Source organism: Candoia aspera, chromosome 1 (assembly GCF_035149785.1).
Source record: "Candoia aspera isolate rCanAsp1 chromosome 1, rCanAsp1.hap2, whole genome shotgun sequence".
Lineage (NCBI taxonomy): Eukaryota > Metazoa > Chordata > Lepidosauria > Squamata > Boidae > Candoia > Candoia aspera.
Window position 1 is genome coordinate 182,256,198 of NC_086153.1, and position 15,224 is coordinate 182,271,421.

Here is a 15,224-nt window from a genome sequence, read left to right on the forward strand (position 1 = left end):
TCCTATCAGCCTGCACGCTGCCGCACCGGGGAAACCCGGACGCGGAGTGTGCGTGCGCGGGGAACGCGTGGCAGATGAGAACAAGAGCCCCAGAAGCGCCAGAGGAAGTAGCGCCTCAACGCAACAGAGACTCCGGCAAAGGCTGAAGGGAACTCCCCTCTCTTCTCCCGCCTCGCGCGCTCTTCTCCCCCTCCCCCTCCCCCTCCCGCTTCCTCCCGTCGGTGACGTTGCCCGCAGGAAAGTTCCCCGAATCGAGGGGCGCGCCCACCTTGACGAACTGAAGCTTCTGCGGCTGGCGACGCACCGCACCTGAGCCACAACTGAGTGAAGGGGCCGGGAGAGGCGAGGACGAGAGGCTCTCTACCACCCCTTTGGGAGCGCGCAACCTGGCGCAGTCGGTGCAGCGGAGTTAATTCCCAGGTAAAGCAGGGGAGGCGGGGGAAAATCTTGCAAAGGAGAGGCGGACATCTCAGACTGAAGCCAAGCCAAGCGCACGGCTGGGAGGAAATCGGCGTTCTCATCCACACATGCATTCGTTCAGTTTCTCCGTTGCCTGAGCACTACAAAATCCATGCAGTAAGCCAGTCGTCTGCCAAGGCTGGAGTTTAGTATTCTTCAAGGTAATTTGTTCTGCTGTGGACCGTTTTGTCTCCATTTTCTAAAACCAGCAGGTAGTTTGTAGTGCAATCCTAAACATGGTTATTCAGAAATAATTATCCCACGTTCAATGGGATTTAATTTCTAGTTAGGCTTTCGGTGTTCCTTGGGAATCAACTCTATAAAAAGCAAAGTGTGGGACTTATTTCCGGCAGATTTCAGATGTGTTGGGCTGCAGCTCCACCATCCACAGTTAGCTTAGCCCATGCTAGGGGAGCCAGATCTAGTTGGAGGTTAGAATTGTAGCATGCCTGAATTGGAAAGCTTCTTATGGGTTATCTGGTCCAAACTCAGCACAGCGCAGGAATCCGCTAAATCATCCCCAACAGGTGACCTTCTAATCCATTTTCTAAAACCTGCTGAAAGACGTGGCACCGCTGTTTTGGACAGACTGATCCATTGATTAACAGCTGTTACTGTCAAAAAATCTCTGCTAATCTTCATCCTGAGTGTCCTTCTTTTTCATTTCAACTCACTGGACTCTGTCCTATACTTGGTCCACCCTGCTTTGCACAGGAGCAACAACCCTTTCAATACTTACAGACCCCTATCATATCTCCTTTTTAAAAAATATTTTACAAGCTAAACTTGTAGCTCTTTTAACTGTGCCTGATAAGACTTCGTTTTCAGTCTCCTTACCATCTTGGTATCTCTCATTTGAACCCATTCCAGTTTCTCCAGGTCCCTTTTAACTTGTGACGCCCAGTGCTGGAAGCAGTATTTTAAGTGAGGTCTAACTTGTGTAGCATACATAAAATTACTACACTGTATGATTCGGATGCACTGTGAGCCAGTTTGGTGTAGTGGTTAAGGCGCCAGGCTAGAAACCAGGATACCATGAATTCTAGTCCTGCCTTAGGCACAAAGTCAGCTGGGACCCTCTCAGCCCTAGGAAGGAGGCAATGGCAAACCACTCCTGAAAATCTTGCCAAGAAATCTACAGGGACTTGTCCAGGTAGTCCCTCAAAGGCACAAAAAAAAAAAAAAATAGTCTGTCCTAATAGTCAGTTTGCTGAATTGTGCTTCTCTCTTTCATGAGATGCCATGTTTTAACTGATAGTAGTTGATGGAGTGGAGAGGGGGAATTGGTTGCATGTCACTCTTAAAACTAACATTGCAACATTGTCTTCTAATCTTGGCAAAAACCATTTCGGTACATATTTTAACAGAGTTGCACATCCTCACAGTTATAATGACAGTTGTTTTTGTGAACGGCTTGGTTCACTATCGGATATGCCATAATCAAAATGATTTGTTTAGAAAAACATCAAGCTTCTCCTTGTAATACGTTTGTCCTGTGCAGAGTAGTGTAAAACAATCAAAAGTATTAACTATATGATTTTTAAAAAATTAAGGCTGTGATTCTGTGTATGCTCATCTGGGACTAAATCCCACTGATTTTAGTAGAGTTTTCTTCTATATAGCTTGGTTTACTTTTGTACAGGGCATGTCAAATATTCATGTGATTTTATGCATGCTTTACTCCAAAGTAATATATGCAGTATTTAGACGGGCGTATTCAGTAAACGTGTTCATAACTGCAGCTTTGTTGCTTGGCCAGTAGTTTGCATGTATTTTCTTATAGATAAAATAATACTGTAGTACTTTTCTAAATTATTCTTTGTAGATTATTTGTGTGTGGGTGTGGATGTATGTATGTCAGTCAGAGATGATACAGATTCGTCTAGAGTTTCTATAAGTACGCTTATTAAAATATTAAGCTTAAAGCAACTAATTAATTGAAGATTCCTTTTTAGTTTTAAGTTTTAAACTCCTTACTGGGCCATGAGATTTGTAATCACAATGAATGAAAACTATAGCCATACTATGTTAATCCATATAATTTTCACAATGATTCAGCCAGCCCAAGTAGCAAACTGAGAGTCCATCAAATGCTGCAGTGGATTGTGCAGCCTTGTCCAATTCTGCATATATCAACAAAAACCAAGTTACCTGAGTTAACAGACCTAAAAAAAAAGCTACAGAATGTGGGTTGTCAAATATAGAGAGGTGTTTAACTGGGTAAATGACTAAAAGGAAATTTGTGAAAGTTTCCTATCCTTTGTAGCTATCTGCTCTTCTCCAAAATCTCGCTGGAGTGGTTGGAGAATTGCCCCAAATCTTACAGATCTCTATCTTATGGAAGTGTAGTATCAGAAAAGGAGGGAAGGAAACTTACATCCTTAATTTAGAATGTTAAAAAGCTTCCATACGGCATTTAGATTGGACAGTCTCTGCTTAATTCACAAGACATTTGCAGAGGTTCTGTCCTAATAGTCAGGAACCACACTGAGACAAGGAATAAGTCTCTAGTGTTTTATTACTGCTACATTAGACAGAAAATCCTAACAAACTGAAGAAGCATGAGAAAACCCATACAGATAAACCCCAAAACTCAAGGTGGGTCTGTTCTGTGTCTCTTTGAATGGCTGCTCAACTCCTCACTACTACGCATGCGTTTTCCCCCCTGGATAGGGGCCCCCTCCTGCTCACCATCAGTGCTCATGACAGGGTCCAACTATGCTAATATCCAGTTCCTCCAATAATTCTTTTACCCTTTTATTTTACCAAGAAATCTTTATATATATATTTGTAAATCATACACACACATGCATACATACCCTTCTCATGGTATGTGTCTTCCTCAACCTTGGGTCCTCTATCAGAGGCCTGGGAGTTTGAGGGTTCTGCGCAGTCTCTTAGCTGTTCCTAGCATTGCACTCTTCTGGACAGAGAGCTCTGAGGTTGTTCCTGGGATCTGTTGGAACCACTCTCCCAGCTTGGGGGTCACAGCCCCAAGTGCCCCTACCACCACTGGAACCACTTTGGCCTTCACTTTCCACATCCTCTCTAGTTCCTCCTGGATGGATGGATATATCCTAACATGATCTTGGCCATGGATATAGTTCGCCAGACTTCACCAGTGATCTGGTTGCTGATGTGGTTGGGGATTAGGATCTGTCCAGCTGTTCTAGTGTTAACGTAGTACTTTTATCTTGAAGCAGGGAACAAGTCATGGCAGTTTTCCTGAGAGTGAAATCTGATATGCTTCACTGGTGCCACAGTCTGGTGATCCCTAGGGGTCAGATCATCCTGGTACCTGCCAGCTACTTTTAGAACTGCCCTTCCTGTTCCTAAAGTGGCCAATGGGTACCAGAATGATCTGACTCCTAGGGATCATTGTGGCAGGAGAAAGTGGGGAGAGATAACTTTTTCACTGCCAGATCACTGTGTCACCAATTCCATTGTATGCCCCATGCAAACCTCCCTCCCACCATAAACCTGAATCCTACTGTATGCTGGTCATCTGTTCAATCAGGCTATATTCAGGGCCACAACTATGGTCTGTGTCACCCGGGGCAAACATGGATTCCACTCCCATTTTGGTGCCCCCCCCAGCATGGCGCCTGGGGCACATGCCCCGGTTGCCCCCCCCCCCAGTTGCGGCCCTCGCTATATTTACATATGGGTTTAATGTTCTTTCACTAAATTCTGTGAAAAAATAGCCCAAGAGCAGCTGACAGACGGGGTGGCATATACTGCAGTGAAAATTTATTCATTCATTTAGAAAATTTAAATGGTCACCCATCATAAATAAATGTGTGACATGGTTTGTTTATTTATTTATTAGATTTTTATTCTGCCTTTATTTTTGGCCAACTCAAGGCAGTGTACATACCTAATGTTCCTGCCTTCTACTTTCCCCACAACAACAACCCTGTGACATGGGTTGTGGGAGAGAGAGTGACTGACCCAAAGTCACCTAGCTAGCTTTCATGCCTAAGGGAGGACTAGAACTCATTTAGTGAATTCACCTGTGTTACAGGTCTTTGCATAAAGGCTGGATGGTTGTCTGTCAGAAATGCCCTGGTGCATCTTGCACTGAACCTTCCAGCATTTAAGATTCTGTGATCCTAAGTTTCCTTTCTATATTTACCAACAACTGCATTTAAAATTGTTAAAAATAATATTAGAGAGCCAGTTTGGTATGGTGGTTAAGGCATCAGGCTAGAAACCAGGAGACCGTGAGTTCTAGTCCTGCCTTAGCCACAAAGCCAGCTGGGTGACCTTGGGCCAGTCCCTCTCTCTCAGCCCTACGAAGGAGGCAATGGCAAACCAGTTCTGAAATTTTGCCAAGAAAGACAACTCCAGGGAGCTGCTAGGAGTCAACACTGACTCAAAGGTATAAAAAAACCCAAACCAAAATAGAACAAAAACACCAATATTGATGTTTCAGAATGCTGTTGCTTTTTGAAATCTGTCTTTTGAATAGTATTTAAGTGTGAGTCATGTGGATAATTTGGAGGGTTGGTGGCAGACAAATGGTTTAAATAAATAAATATTCTGCATTAGCAGAATTGTAAAAATATGGTAACGAGAGAGAGGAAAGCATTTCTGGGGGGTAAAATTGAGATAATGGAATTGCGCCATGCAAAAGCCAGATGCCCTCTGTCAAGACCAATGCTCACTCCCATTTCTTTATAATGTGCCCTTCTTTGCTCTCACCTGCAGCAGCCAGGAGGAGTTGGAGGTAAGGAAATGTATGCCCTGAAGATAGAAGAAAAATTGTAGTACTCACTGTAGACAAATCGGGGAACATTAGCTGACAGCCACATAGGATGTGAGGTTGATGAAACAAAAAACAAAGATAATCAAACAATGCCAACTGAATTTCATTAACATTCTGACTAGTAACTAGTAATGTTTTCCAATACTAAATGTGGGATTTCTGCAAGAAAACTCCAAAGTGTGCCTCAGAAACATTTTATGCAGTCTGCATAAAATGAAGCACTACTGATGCTTCAGGGAATTTTATACTACTGTTTTTTCTTCAAGAAAAAGAGGGAAAAAGAAAGCATGTTTACCAGCCTGCACCAAGTTTTGAAGCATTTGAACAACACACATGCTGTTTTTAAATGTGAAACAATGCTTGCAGAATGATAAAGTAATCAAAGTAGAGAACTTAAGCAGAGTCAATGGACTGTTACTATCTGTCAGACTGTAGCAGGAGATATATCCGTAACACTTACAGCGCCACAATGAAACTGTCTCAACAATTAATCACAGTTTCTTAATTTCAAAGTAGTAGGCTATGTTCATTCAACAGTATAACTCCATAATACAAATAAAACTTGGACTAAATATGAACAAGCTGCATGTTACAAGTTTTGCACATATTGTTTATCTCTAACCAGCAAGTTTCATCCATCTGGAAAAGGAGAGTTTTTCTTAGCCAGCAATTTTGCAAATCATATTGGCCAGCTATTCCAGGAATTGGAATCCAACGTATTTGAAGGATGTCATGTTTCTTATCTCAAAAAGCAAGCTTATCTCTTTTTAGCATGTCTCAGTGGAATCAAGTGCAGCAGTTGGAACACAGTTTTTTAGAGCAGATAGACCAGATTTATGATGACATCTTTCCCATGGAAGTTCGACACCTTTTAGCACACTGGATTGAAAGCCAGGACTGGTAAGTTCAGACACCCTTCCTCTGTTATGCACTGAGTGTTAGGGGACTGCTGAATAAGCAGATACAGACTGCATTATATTTATCACTGCATACAGATACAGCTTCCATCAGGAGGAATAAACCTCTTCTTGGGAATACGGTTAGGCCATTATCCAAATAAAGATAGAATATTGTCGTGTTTTGAATCACAGTCTGTGGCTGTACATGTTTTAAGCAGCATTAATGGGAAACATTCAATAGACGTGAACAAATCATGTAAAATATGCAGTATCAATAGTATGATAACTTTGCATAATGTCATATTTAACAAGCCTACTCCATCGAACATAATTTGGAAAATATATCTCAAAATATGATAATATCTTTATGAATAATTAGTGCTCTCTCTCTCTCTCTTTTTTTTGTTTGTTTGTTATAACCATTTTGTTACCTACAAGTTCAGTCAGTAAGTTAACTGATCAGATGCATGGAATAATGCCATTCTATTGCGATTATTCTCTTTGATATTGAAGGATGTATGGAAATGAATGTATATATGCCAAACTTTAAAATGTCCTGTTTAATAAAATATACCATAAGGACTTTTTAAAGGAAACTTAAGATAATCCTTTCTATAAACACAGCTGGACCCAGATTCAAAACTCTAAACCTATATATTACACCTGAGCAATTGTTGTTAATTAATTCCAATGATTAATTTGGAATTAATTCTCTCCTCTTTCTTCACTCCCTGCACACACAGAAGACCGTATATTGATAATATCCTCACATTTGTGGTCAGGTTTTACTTTCATAAGCAGTATATCAGGTTTTCCATTTAATTTTAGGGCTACATTTCTGATAACATTTAACTGGAGTTTTAAAGCTGAAAAGAGCTTTTTGAAAAGTAAACTGAGAATTTTATTAGCTCTTTCCATCCTGTATTTACCCAATTATATTACATACAGAATGTTTTCTTCAGATAAAACAACCTGTATGACCAACTTGTCGGCCACCATTTGGAGCCTAATTTTTCTCTTGAACAAATGATTTTGAAGCAACCACTATTCTTCATATATATGTGCTTTGTTCTCATCTGTTTTCCGTTGCAAAGGGAGACTGCATACAGCAATGAGTCCACTGCAGCTATGCTGTTGCACAACTTATTCATAAAACTGGATGAGCATTTAGAGCGTGTTTCTCAAGAAAAGAATCTCCTCTTGATACATAACCTAAAGAAAATCAGGAAAGTTCTTCAGGTGAGTTTAAGAAAGAGTTGCAAAGAAATCCCTTTCACTAACTGTGGAGTCAGTTCTGTTGTATAGGGTGTTATGTAAGGATATCTGTACCAACCACAGCATAGGAATGAACGGATGCCTTGATTTTAAACATTTGATCCCAACAACGCACTGGATTTTAGACTTTTTCTTTTCAGCATAAAACTTTATAATCAAACACAGGGCCGCAGCTGGGGGGGGGGGGGCAAGCGGGGCATGTGCCCTGGGTGCTGCGCTGGGGGGGGTGTCAAAATGAGTGCTGGGGCGCCGAAATGGGCGCGGAATCCATGTTTGCCCAGGTGACACAGTCCCTAGTTGCAGGCCTGATCAAATGTGGGTATAAAGAGAAACCAAATTACATCCCAGATAAGTGGCTGAGAAAAACTTTTCTCCTGAATGTAGAAAAGATACTAAGACAGACATGTAAAAAAACTATAGCATAGGCATCCTTTGGGGGGAGGGGGTGGGGGGAGAAAGTAACACCAACTGCCTCATAATGCGGTTTAGTATTCACTATAATCGGCAAATTACATAATTTGCATAATATATGCAATAATGTCATGATGTGCTTCTACCAAATGCCTATGGGTAAAGCAGCATTTAATAATAAGGCAACCTACATGGTTCAGTTTCAAAACAGGGTTTTATTGAGGGAGACTTACATTTTGAAATGTAAAGAACATGCATGATTTCTGAAACTATGCATCCTTCATTATTAACAGAGTATATATTATAATATGATATCAACACTATAATGTGGTGTATTGAGTGTGAAATTGGAATGAATGCTATACAATAAATGTCAGTGACCAAGACAAAAACTGATAAAAAGGAACTAATAAATGCTGTTAGAATATTGAAACATGGTAAAGCTGCAGGTGTAGTTGTAGTGTAGCTGGATGTGATTTGTTTATGAAGTGGCTGTGGAACCTTTTAAATGTGTGTGAAGACTGACTTTGTCGGACAATTGGAAAAATGCCATTATTGTTCCCCTATACAAAGGTTGCAGAAGACTTCAGAAAGATTGCAGACACAAACCCAGAAAACTACAGGGGGAGTTTGTTTGATAACTAAGCCTAGGAAAGTGTCTGGCAGAATTCTGATCGAAAGGGTATGAAGTAACAATGAGCAAAATTTGGGAACAGGAGTATGACTTTGTGCTGGGCACGGGTTGCACAGATAAGATGTTTAGGCTAATTATTTATTCAGAAATATGTGCATTTACCATGATGTGCAAAATCAGTTTCTCTCTGGTGTGCCTGAAACTTTTTCAGCATTACATTTCTTCTTCATAACTTAGAGGCCAAAACTAAAAGCCATAATTCTTAATCTTAAATACATGAGGACAATTCATGCTGTTCTGCTGGGGATCAATAGCGGTTAGCCTCGATGGCAGCAGGATTGCTGCTGGGAGACTAGTGGGCTTGCATAGTTGGTTGGCCACTGTGAGAACAGCCTGATGGACTAGATGGACCAGGGGTCCGATCCAGCAGGGCACCACCTATGTTCTTACATTAAAGAAGATATTCTGTGCCTGTCAGACCTTTCTGTTAATCAAGCTCTGATGTGGGAGAATTGGTGGAGAGGAAGATTAGGAAAAAAGAGGATGAAAGAAAACATACAGTATATAAAGAAGATTTAAAGGAAAGCCAGAAATTAACATCTCATTTATGCACACAACAGTCACCCAAGATTATTGGTGAAATGTCCCAGCAGTACTCTCTTAAAGGAATTAATACCTTGTGAGCTGCATGTAAGCGTTTTATGAAAGACTAACTCAGTGGGTGAAACATATTGCAGCGTGCAGATAAAACTTCAGATGTTGAATGTCTGTCTACCTTTTGCTAGAGAACCAAATACAAGTTTGAGAGAAACAATTCAGATGAAGTAGAGAAAGTAAAGAAGTGATAGAGAAGATATGATAAAGATATGGGTAAACGGAGAGATATTATGATTTGTATAATTGGCTTCATATCTGCAATCAAATATATTGCATAGTTATCAAGAGTGGACCTGAATTTTCTGTAATGCGTGCATGGCTGTTCTACTGTATGTGGCCAACTTTTGCTGCAAGGCATGGATTCGATCTTTCTTATGTTCCTATAACCTTGTTTTTCAGGCAAAATATCAAAGTAATCCTCTACATATAGCACTGGTTGTTTCAAACTGTTTAAGAGAAGAAAGAAGAGTATTGGCTTCAGCCAGTATGCCTGTACAGGTAATTTTGTATTTGTGCTGAATACATTTGTTTAAAAATAATAACACAGAGGCAAGAATCTGAGAAAGGATTTGTTGCATGTAAGACTGTAGTGAGATTTAAGGACACAAAATTCTCTGCTACAGGGAAGCTCTTCATTTTGGTCAAGCCAAGCTAAAGTGTATAATTGTAAGCTCTTCATTCTGCTCAAGCTAAGTATATAATTATAAGATTCACAGACACCCAATAGTTGCTATTTATTAAAAGTGTGAGATGTTTTATTTATTTACTTATCAATTTGTATGCCACCTCAATCACTAGAGTAATGCTAGGTGGGTTTTACACCTGTGTAGATCCCTCAAAACAATGTAAACATTTAAAAAAGGCAATAAAATCAAAAAAAACAAAATCAAGAAAGCAGAGTATTATTGTGAACAAGCCAAACTGGAATTCAGATGCATCAGAAACCTTACGTGGTGGGGAAAAAAACAATATGGTCTAAAATTTGTTAGTGTTATATCTTGCCTGTTCTGCTCAATGCTGCACTGGTCAGGCTGCACTTGAAATGCTGTGTCCAGTTTTGGTTGCCACAATACAAGAAGGATGCTAAGGAACTGGAAAGAGAAAATATGGGCAAGGAATGGGAGATATCTATGCAATAGATAGACTGAAGCTTCATGGAATTCTTTATGTATTCTCTGTATCCATTTTTTTCACTTTTCTCATTTGAAAGATGAGAAGATGCTTTGCATTGCTGTTCTTCATTTTAAGTTCTTCCTTTGCAAGTGAATTCTGTACTATGCAAAGGTCTCAGGATCTTAAATATGCCTTGATTTGCGATTGATCCCTCATCATTATTTTTAAAACTTTCCTTTGGGTTTAGATCACAATTTAGATCACAATTAATATACCTGTGACATTCCAATTATCTCTATTTACCAGGGATATTTTTTGTAACCAATTCCCTCATCTGTGTTTTGCCTTTGAAAAGGCTGAACAAATTGAACAAAATAGTAGTTGGGTAACAAGATTTTTCTGAAGGTTAATTACCCTAAATCAAAGAGGCTACCAGAAGTCTGAAGATACGTGATCTTCTGGGAGATCTTTGTGCACTGCAGTTCTTAAACTAGGCAAAATTGGTGGAATGGATTTGCTTTAACCTTCATGCTTGCCGACAACTGCAAATGGATTTTTCAGAGGCGTGAAAGTTCCACACTTCTCACTAAGGATTAGATTGGCTGAATTTGTTTACCATTTGAATGTCATAATCAGAATGGTTACACAGGGGTCAGGGTGGCATAGCATATATTCTCAGTTCAGATGTTTTGCATATTTGGACAAAAACAACTGTTAATGAAATAGCACCTGTAAGAAGGAGACATGCTGATTGCAAACTTTCATTGTATTAGATGAATATTCTAACATCCAGAATATTCTGAACCAGGCAATCCAGAAGTCTATCGTTTAAGTAGAAGAAAATAGATATTTGACCCAAGAATTTTGGATGACTCCCACAAGTAATGTATGAAACAAGTTCAGCTGATCTCCACAACAAAATAAAGGTTTCAAATAGTCAGAGCAGGCACAATCCCACAATTCTAAATAGTGGTTTTACAGTCATGAGATTTTAAAATGTTTTGTTATATTGTCTGTGGAATCTGGATATTTATCTGATAGGTCAAGGGCTATTTTTTATTTTACTGTCTTTGCTTTGGGGGAACTTCCAGAAGCAACGCTTTGACCATGCTCTAGAAATGATAGTCTTGGAATTTGTAGAGATACATAATTGTTCTCAAATAAATTCCATCTCATGAGAAATAAGGTAGTTGATGATTTGTGTGCCTTTTCCCTTAGTACGTTCTTTCTCTTTACGGTTTTCCCATGGAAGTGATGCCAGATAACTTGCATGAGTAAAACATTGTAAGCAGCAGAAACAGTTAAAAAAAGAAAGAAAACTATTCAACACAACAGAAAAAAAGGCCCTGATTAATCAGTTAATTTTTAATTTAAACTGATCAAAGTTCATATGTGGTTCATGGGGTGAAATCCAGATTTAGCTATGCTGAGAATAGTCAGCTAAAATAACTGGGGTCTATTACCAAAGGCTAATTGGCCTTATTGGATTTAGTCAGTCTCCTCTCAGTAAAACTTGCCATTAAATACTCTGTGCTAAGTGGGATAGTATTAATAAGCTGATCTGTATTTTCTTTTTCCCTAGGGACCTCTAGAAAAGTCACTACAAAACTACTTGGGTTCAGAAAGACACAGAAAAATTGAGCTCAAGGTGTCTGAAATTAAGAACAGTACACAGGCAAGTTGTTATTATAGTTTGCCGCCATACATCAAAGTTCCAACATTGGGGTCCCAATAAATCTTATAGGGCTTAACTATGATGATAATTTGAAATGAGATCCACAGGTACAGAAGAATGAGATGATAACATGATGGAAACTGGACTGTTGCCCTTTAGAGGTACAAGTGAGGCATGCCTCATTTGAATGTTCCCATTCAGAGCTATGACCTGAGAACAATGATATTAAAATATCAGGGGTAAAAGTTTTCACTGCAGCTATATCCAGAACCTCGGAATGCCATCCACTAATTCTGCTGCATGTGTTTGTGATGCTCCTGGGAGCTGGCAAATGAATCCAAGGCTAGGAAGGGCTTCTTTGGAATTATGAATGCCTGCAGAATCCTTCTAAATATGCAATATTTACCTTTAATTATACAGTATTTACCTATAAGTATACAGTAAGGTATTACCTTTAATACCGTACTGTATACTTATGGTTGTCGCTATCAGATCCTGCTTTATAGCAGGAAAAAAGGTGTATAATTGTTGGATAATGCTTTGCATGTTCACCAAGTATTTTCAGGAGATATCACCAGGGGTGGAAAGTGATTGTGGAATGAATTTACAGTAGCAATCACTCTTGTGTCTATTCCTGTGCATTAGCTAACAGCATTAGCTCCCTCTCCAGGAATAAAAGTTCAGTTATTTATCAAGGGTGTACCATGGACTACAATGGGGGTTGATAAAGTGTCTGACCAGAGATTTTTAAAATCTGACTGTTCTTTCATGGAATCCAAAAAGGAAAAAAAAGCGATATAATTTCTACAGCGATCAGTGAGATAGATGTTCCTTTTCTGTCTTCAATGTCTGCTTTCTCCATACTTCTGGGGGTCCAAATTGTCAAGGAAAGGAAAACACTACATCTATTCAAAAGAAATAACAGTGGTAACAGTTGTATTATTCAAATTTCTGATAATTGTCCATTAAATAAATAATGTATCCCTGAATTTAGTTGACTAACCTGTTAATTTTTAATTTAAACTGATCAAAGTTCCTATGTGGTTCATGGGGTGAAATTCAGATTTAGCCAATAATGACTAGGATTTGTTACCAATGACTAATTGGCCTCATCGAATTCAGCTGGTCTCCTCTCAGTAAAATTAGATTTTTCCCATGAGTTGTACCTTTGGATCAAAAGCAAAAGAGAAATTAAGACTGCAGTCCAGTGCTTGCTTATCCAAGCATAAGCACCAGTGAACAAATTGGGGCTTGCTTCTGGACAGACATGCATAGTGTCATGTTCCCCGTTGCAAGGCATCCATGCATCACAACGGGGAACATGCCTTTCAGGAAGGAGGAGGGATAATCCTAATCCTTTAAACACTTAAACACTAAAAGCAATCACAAGGACAAAGGAGGCACACCTTTGCCCGGACCAGAGGAGCCATCAACATATCGGAGGAACTTCCACACATTACCCCGGGGGACGCACCTGCACCAGACAAGGAAAGGAGACAAAGGAAACCAGCGGTGATCACCCTAATCGCCCATCAACAGACCAGTATCGCTTCCAGATCGCCCATCAAGGATCCGAATCCAGCTTGTGGGACAATAGGGGGTGGAGGGGGACAAGGTCCGCCACGTGGGTATATACGGGGTACCCCGCAACCACACCCACATTCCCATCTTTTTGTGTGCGTGCACTCTGTACTCAATAAATGGAAATCCTTAGCCCCATCTAAGTGAGTCCATGCCTTATTGGGAAACAAGGCACCCGTTACATAAAGACGGGAATCGAAAAAAAAAAATTCCGCCAGCACCAATCCAGATCTGATCTGTGAGGGACCCGAGTTGGTGATGGACAGAATCAACCGACAGAGCGGCGGCGACCCAAGGACCGGTGACAGGTCACCCGGCTCCACGGAATGAGCGATTGGCAGGACCCATACACCCCGACACCGTGAAGTCCGGGTAGGTTCAGGATCGAGCTCGGAGGAGGAGACCGGGAGGAGTGGGACTCTCGAAGCCACGAGAGAGTCGCAAGGTGAGTGGGTCACCCTGGACGAGACGGCGGGATCCCTGCTCAGAGTGTTCGGGCCGTCGAAAGAGGCGAGAGAGCACCGGTTCACGACAACCCCAGGAGCTGAGGGAAGGCGGCGGAGCGGATGGCCCGCGGACGGCTCCCAAGCTGATGAGCGGCTCAGCACAGTGGAATCGAGGCTGGAGTCGATAGAACAGCTGCTCCTGAGGTTGGCGATCGGGTGGGAAGCCCGAGGGAGAGGTGAGCCAGAACCAGGCTCCAGAGGCGCGTCACCCCCCCCCCAACCTCCGGGACGAGACATCTGGGGTGGGGACGGAGGTGGCAAGAAGAGGACGCGGAACCAGGCAGAGGTTTTCACGGCGCAGCCAAACTTCAAAGTGGGAGATAGGGTCTACCTCTCCACTAAGTTCATCAAGTTTCCGCAGCCCTCGAAGAAACTGGCACCCAAATTCATTGGTCCGTTCCCAACCATAGAAATTATCAACCCAGTGACTTTCAAGTTGGAGCTACCACACAACTTGAGACGCATACATCCAGTGTTCCATTGTGCCCTACTGAAACCGGTCACCTCTTCAAAGTGGCACAATGAACCCCCCCCCGCCCATCATGATAGATGGACAGCAACATTTCAAAATTGAGGAGGTACTAGACTCCAGACGGCTAAGGGGCACCTTACAGTACCTCGTCCGTTGGAAACATTTCCCCCACCCTGAGTGGGTGCAAGTGCGAGAGGTCTCTGCACAGCGGCTTGTCAAACGCTTCCACAAAGCATACCCTGACAAACCGGCACCTTAGTGTTTTTTGGGGGGGGCAGTATGTCATGTTCCCCATTGCAAGGCATCCATGCATCATAACGGGGAACATGCCTTTCAGGAAGGAGGAGGGATAATCCTAATCCTTTAAGCACTCAAACACTAAAAGCAATCACAAGGACAAAGGAGGCACACCTTTGCCCGGACCAGAGGAGCCATCAACATATCGGAGAAACTTCCACACATTACCCCGGGGGACGCACCTGCACCAGACAAGGAAAGGAGACAAAGGAAACCAGCGGTGATCACCCTAATCGCCCATCAACAGACCGGTATCGCTTCCAGATCGCCCATCAAGGATCCGGATCCAGCTTGTGGGACAATAGGGGGTGGAGGAGGACAAGGTCCAACACGCGGGTATATACGGGGTACCCCGCAACCACGCCTGCATTCCCGTCTTTTTGCGTGCGTGCACTCTGTACTCAATAAATGGAAATCCTTAGCCCCATCTAAGTGAGTCCGTGCCTTATTGGGAAACGAGGCACCCGTTACACATAG

The 15,224-nt window shown here is 41.5% G+C and overlaps 1 protein-coding gene across 1 annotated transcript in view; it reads left to right on the top strand.

Moving 5' to 3' along the window:
- The first annotated feature begins 373 nt into the window (after positions 1–373).
- The window catches only part of STAT4 (signal transducer and activator of transcription 4), a 48,370-nt gene continuing 33,519 nt past the window's right edge, over positions 374–15,224 (top strand). Inside the window, exons 1-5 of the mRNA XM_063318055.1 lie at positions 374–420; positions 5,999–6,127; positions 7,221–7,365; positions 9,503–9,601; positions 11,799–11,891. Coding sequence (XP_063174125.1) covers positions 6,000–6,127; positions 7,221–7,365; positions 9,503–9,601; positions 11,799–11,891 — 465 coding nt within the window. The 5' untranslated portion in view covers positions 374–420; position 5,999. The remainder of the gene's footprint in view (positions 421–5,998; positions 6,128–7,220; positions 7,366–9,502; positions 9,602–11,798; positions 11,892–15,224) is intronic.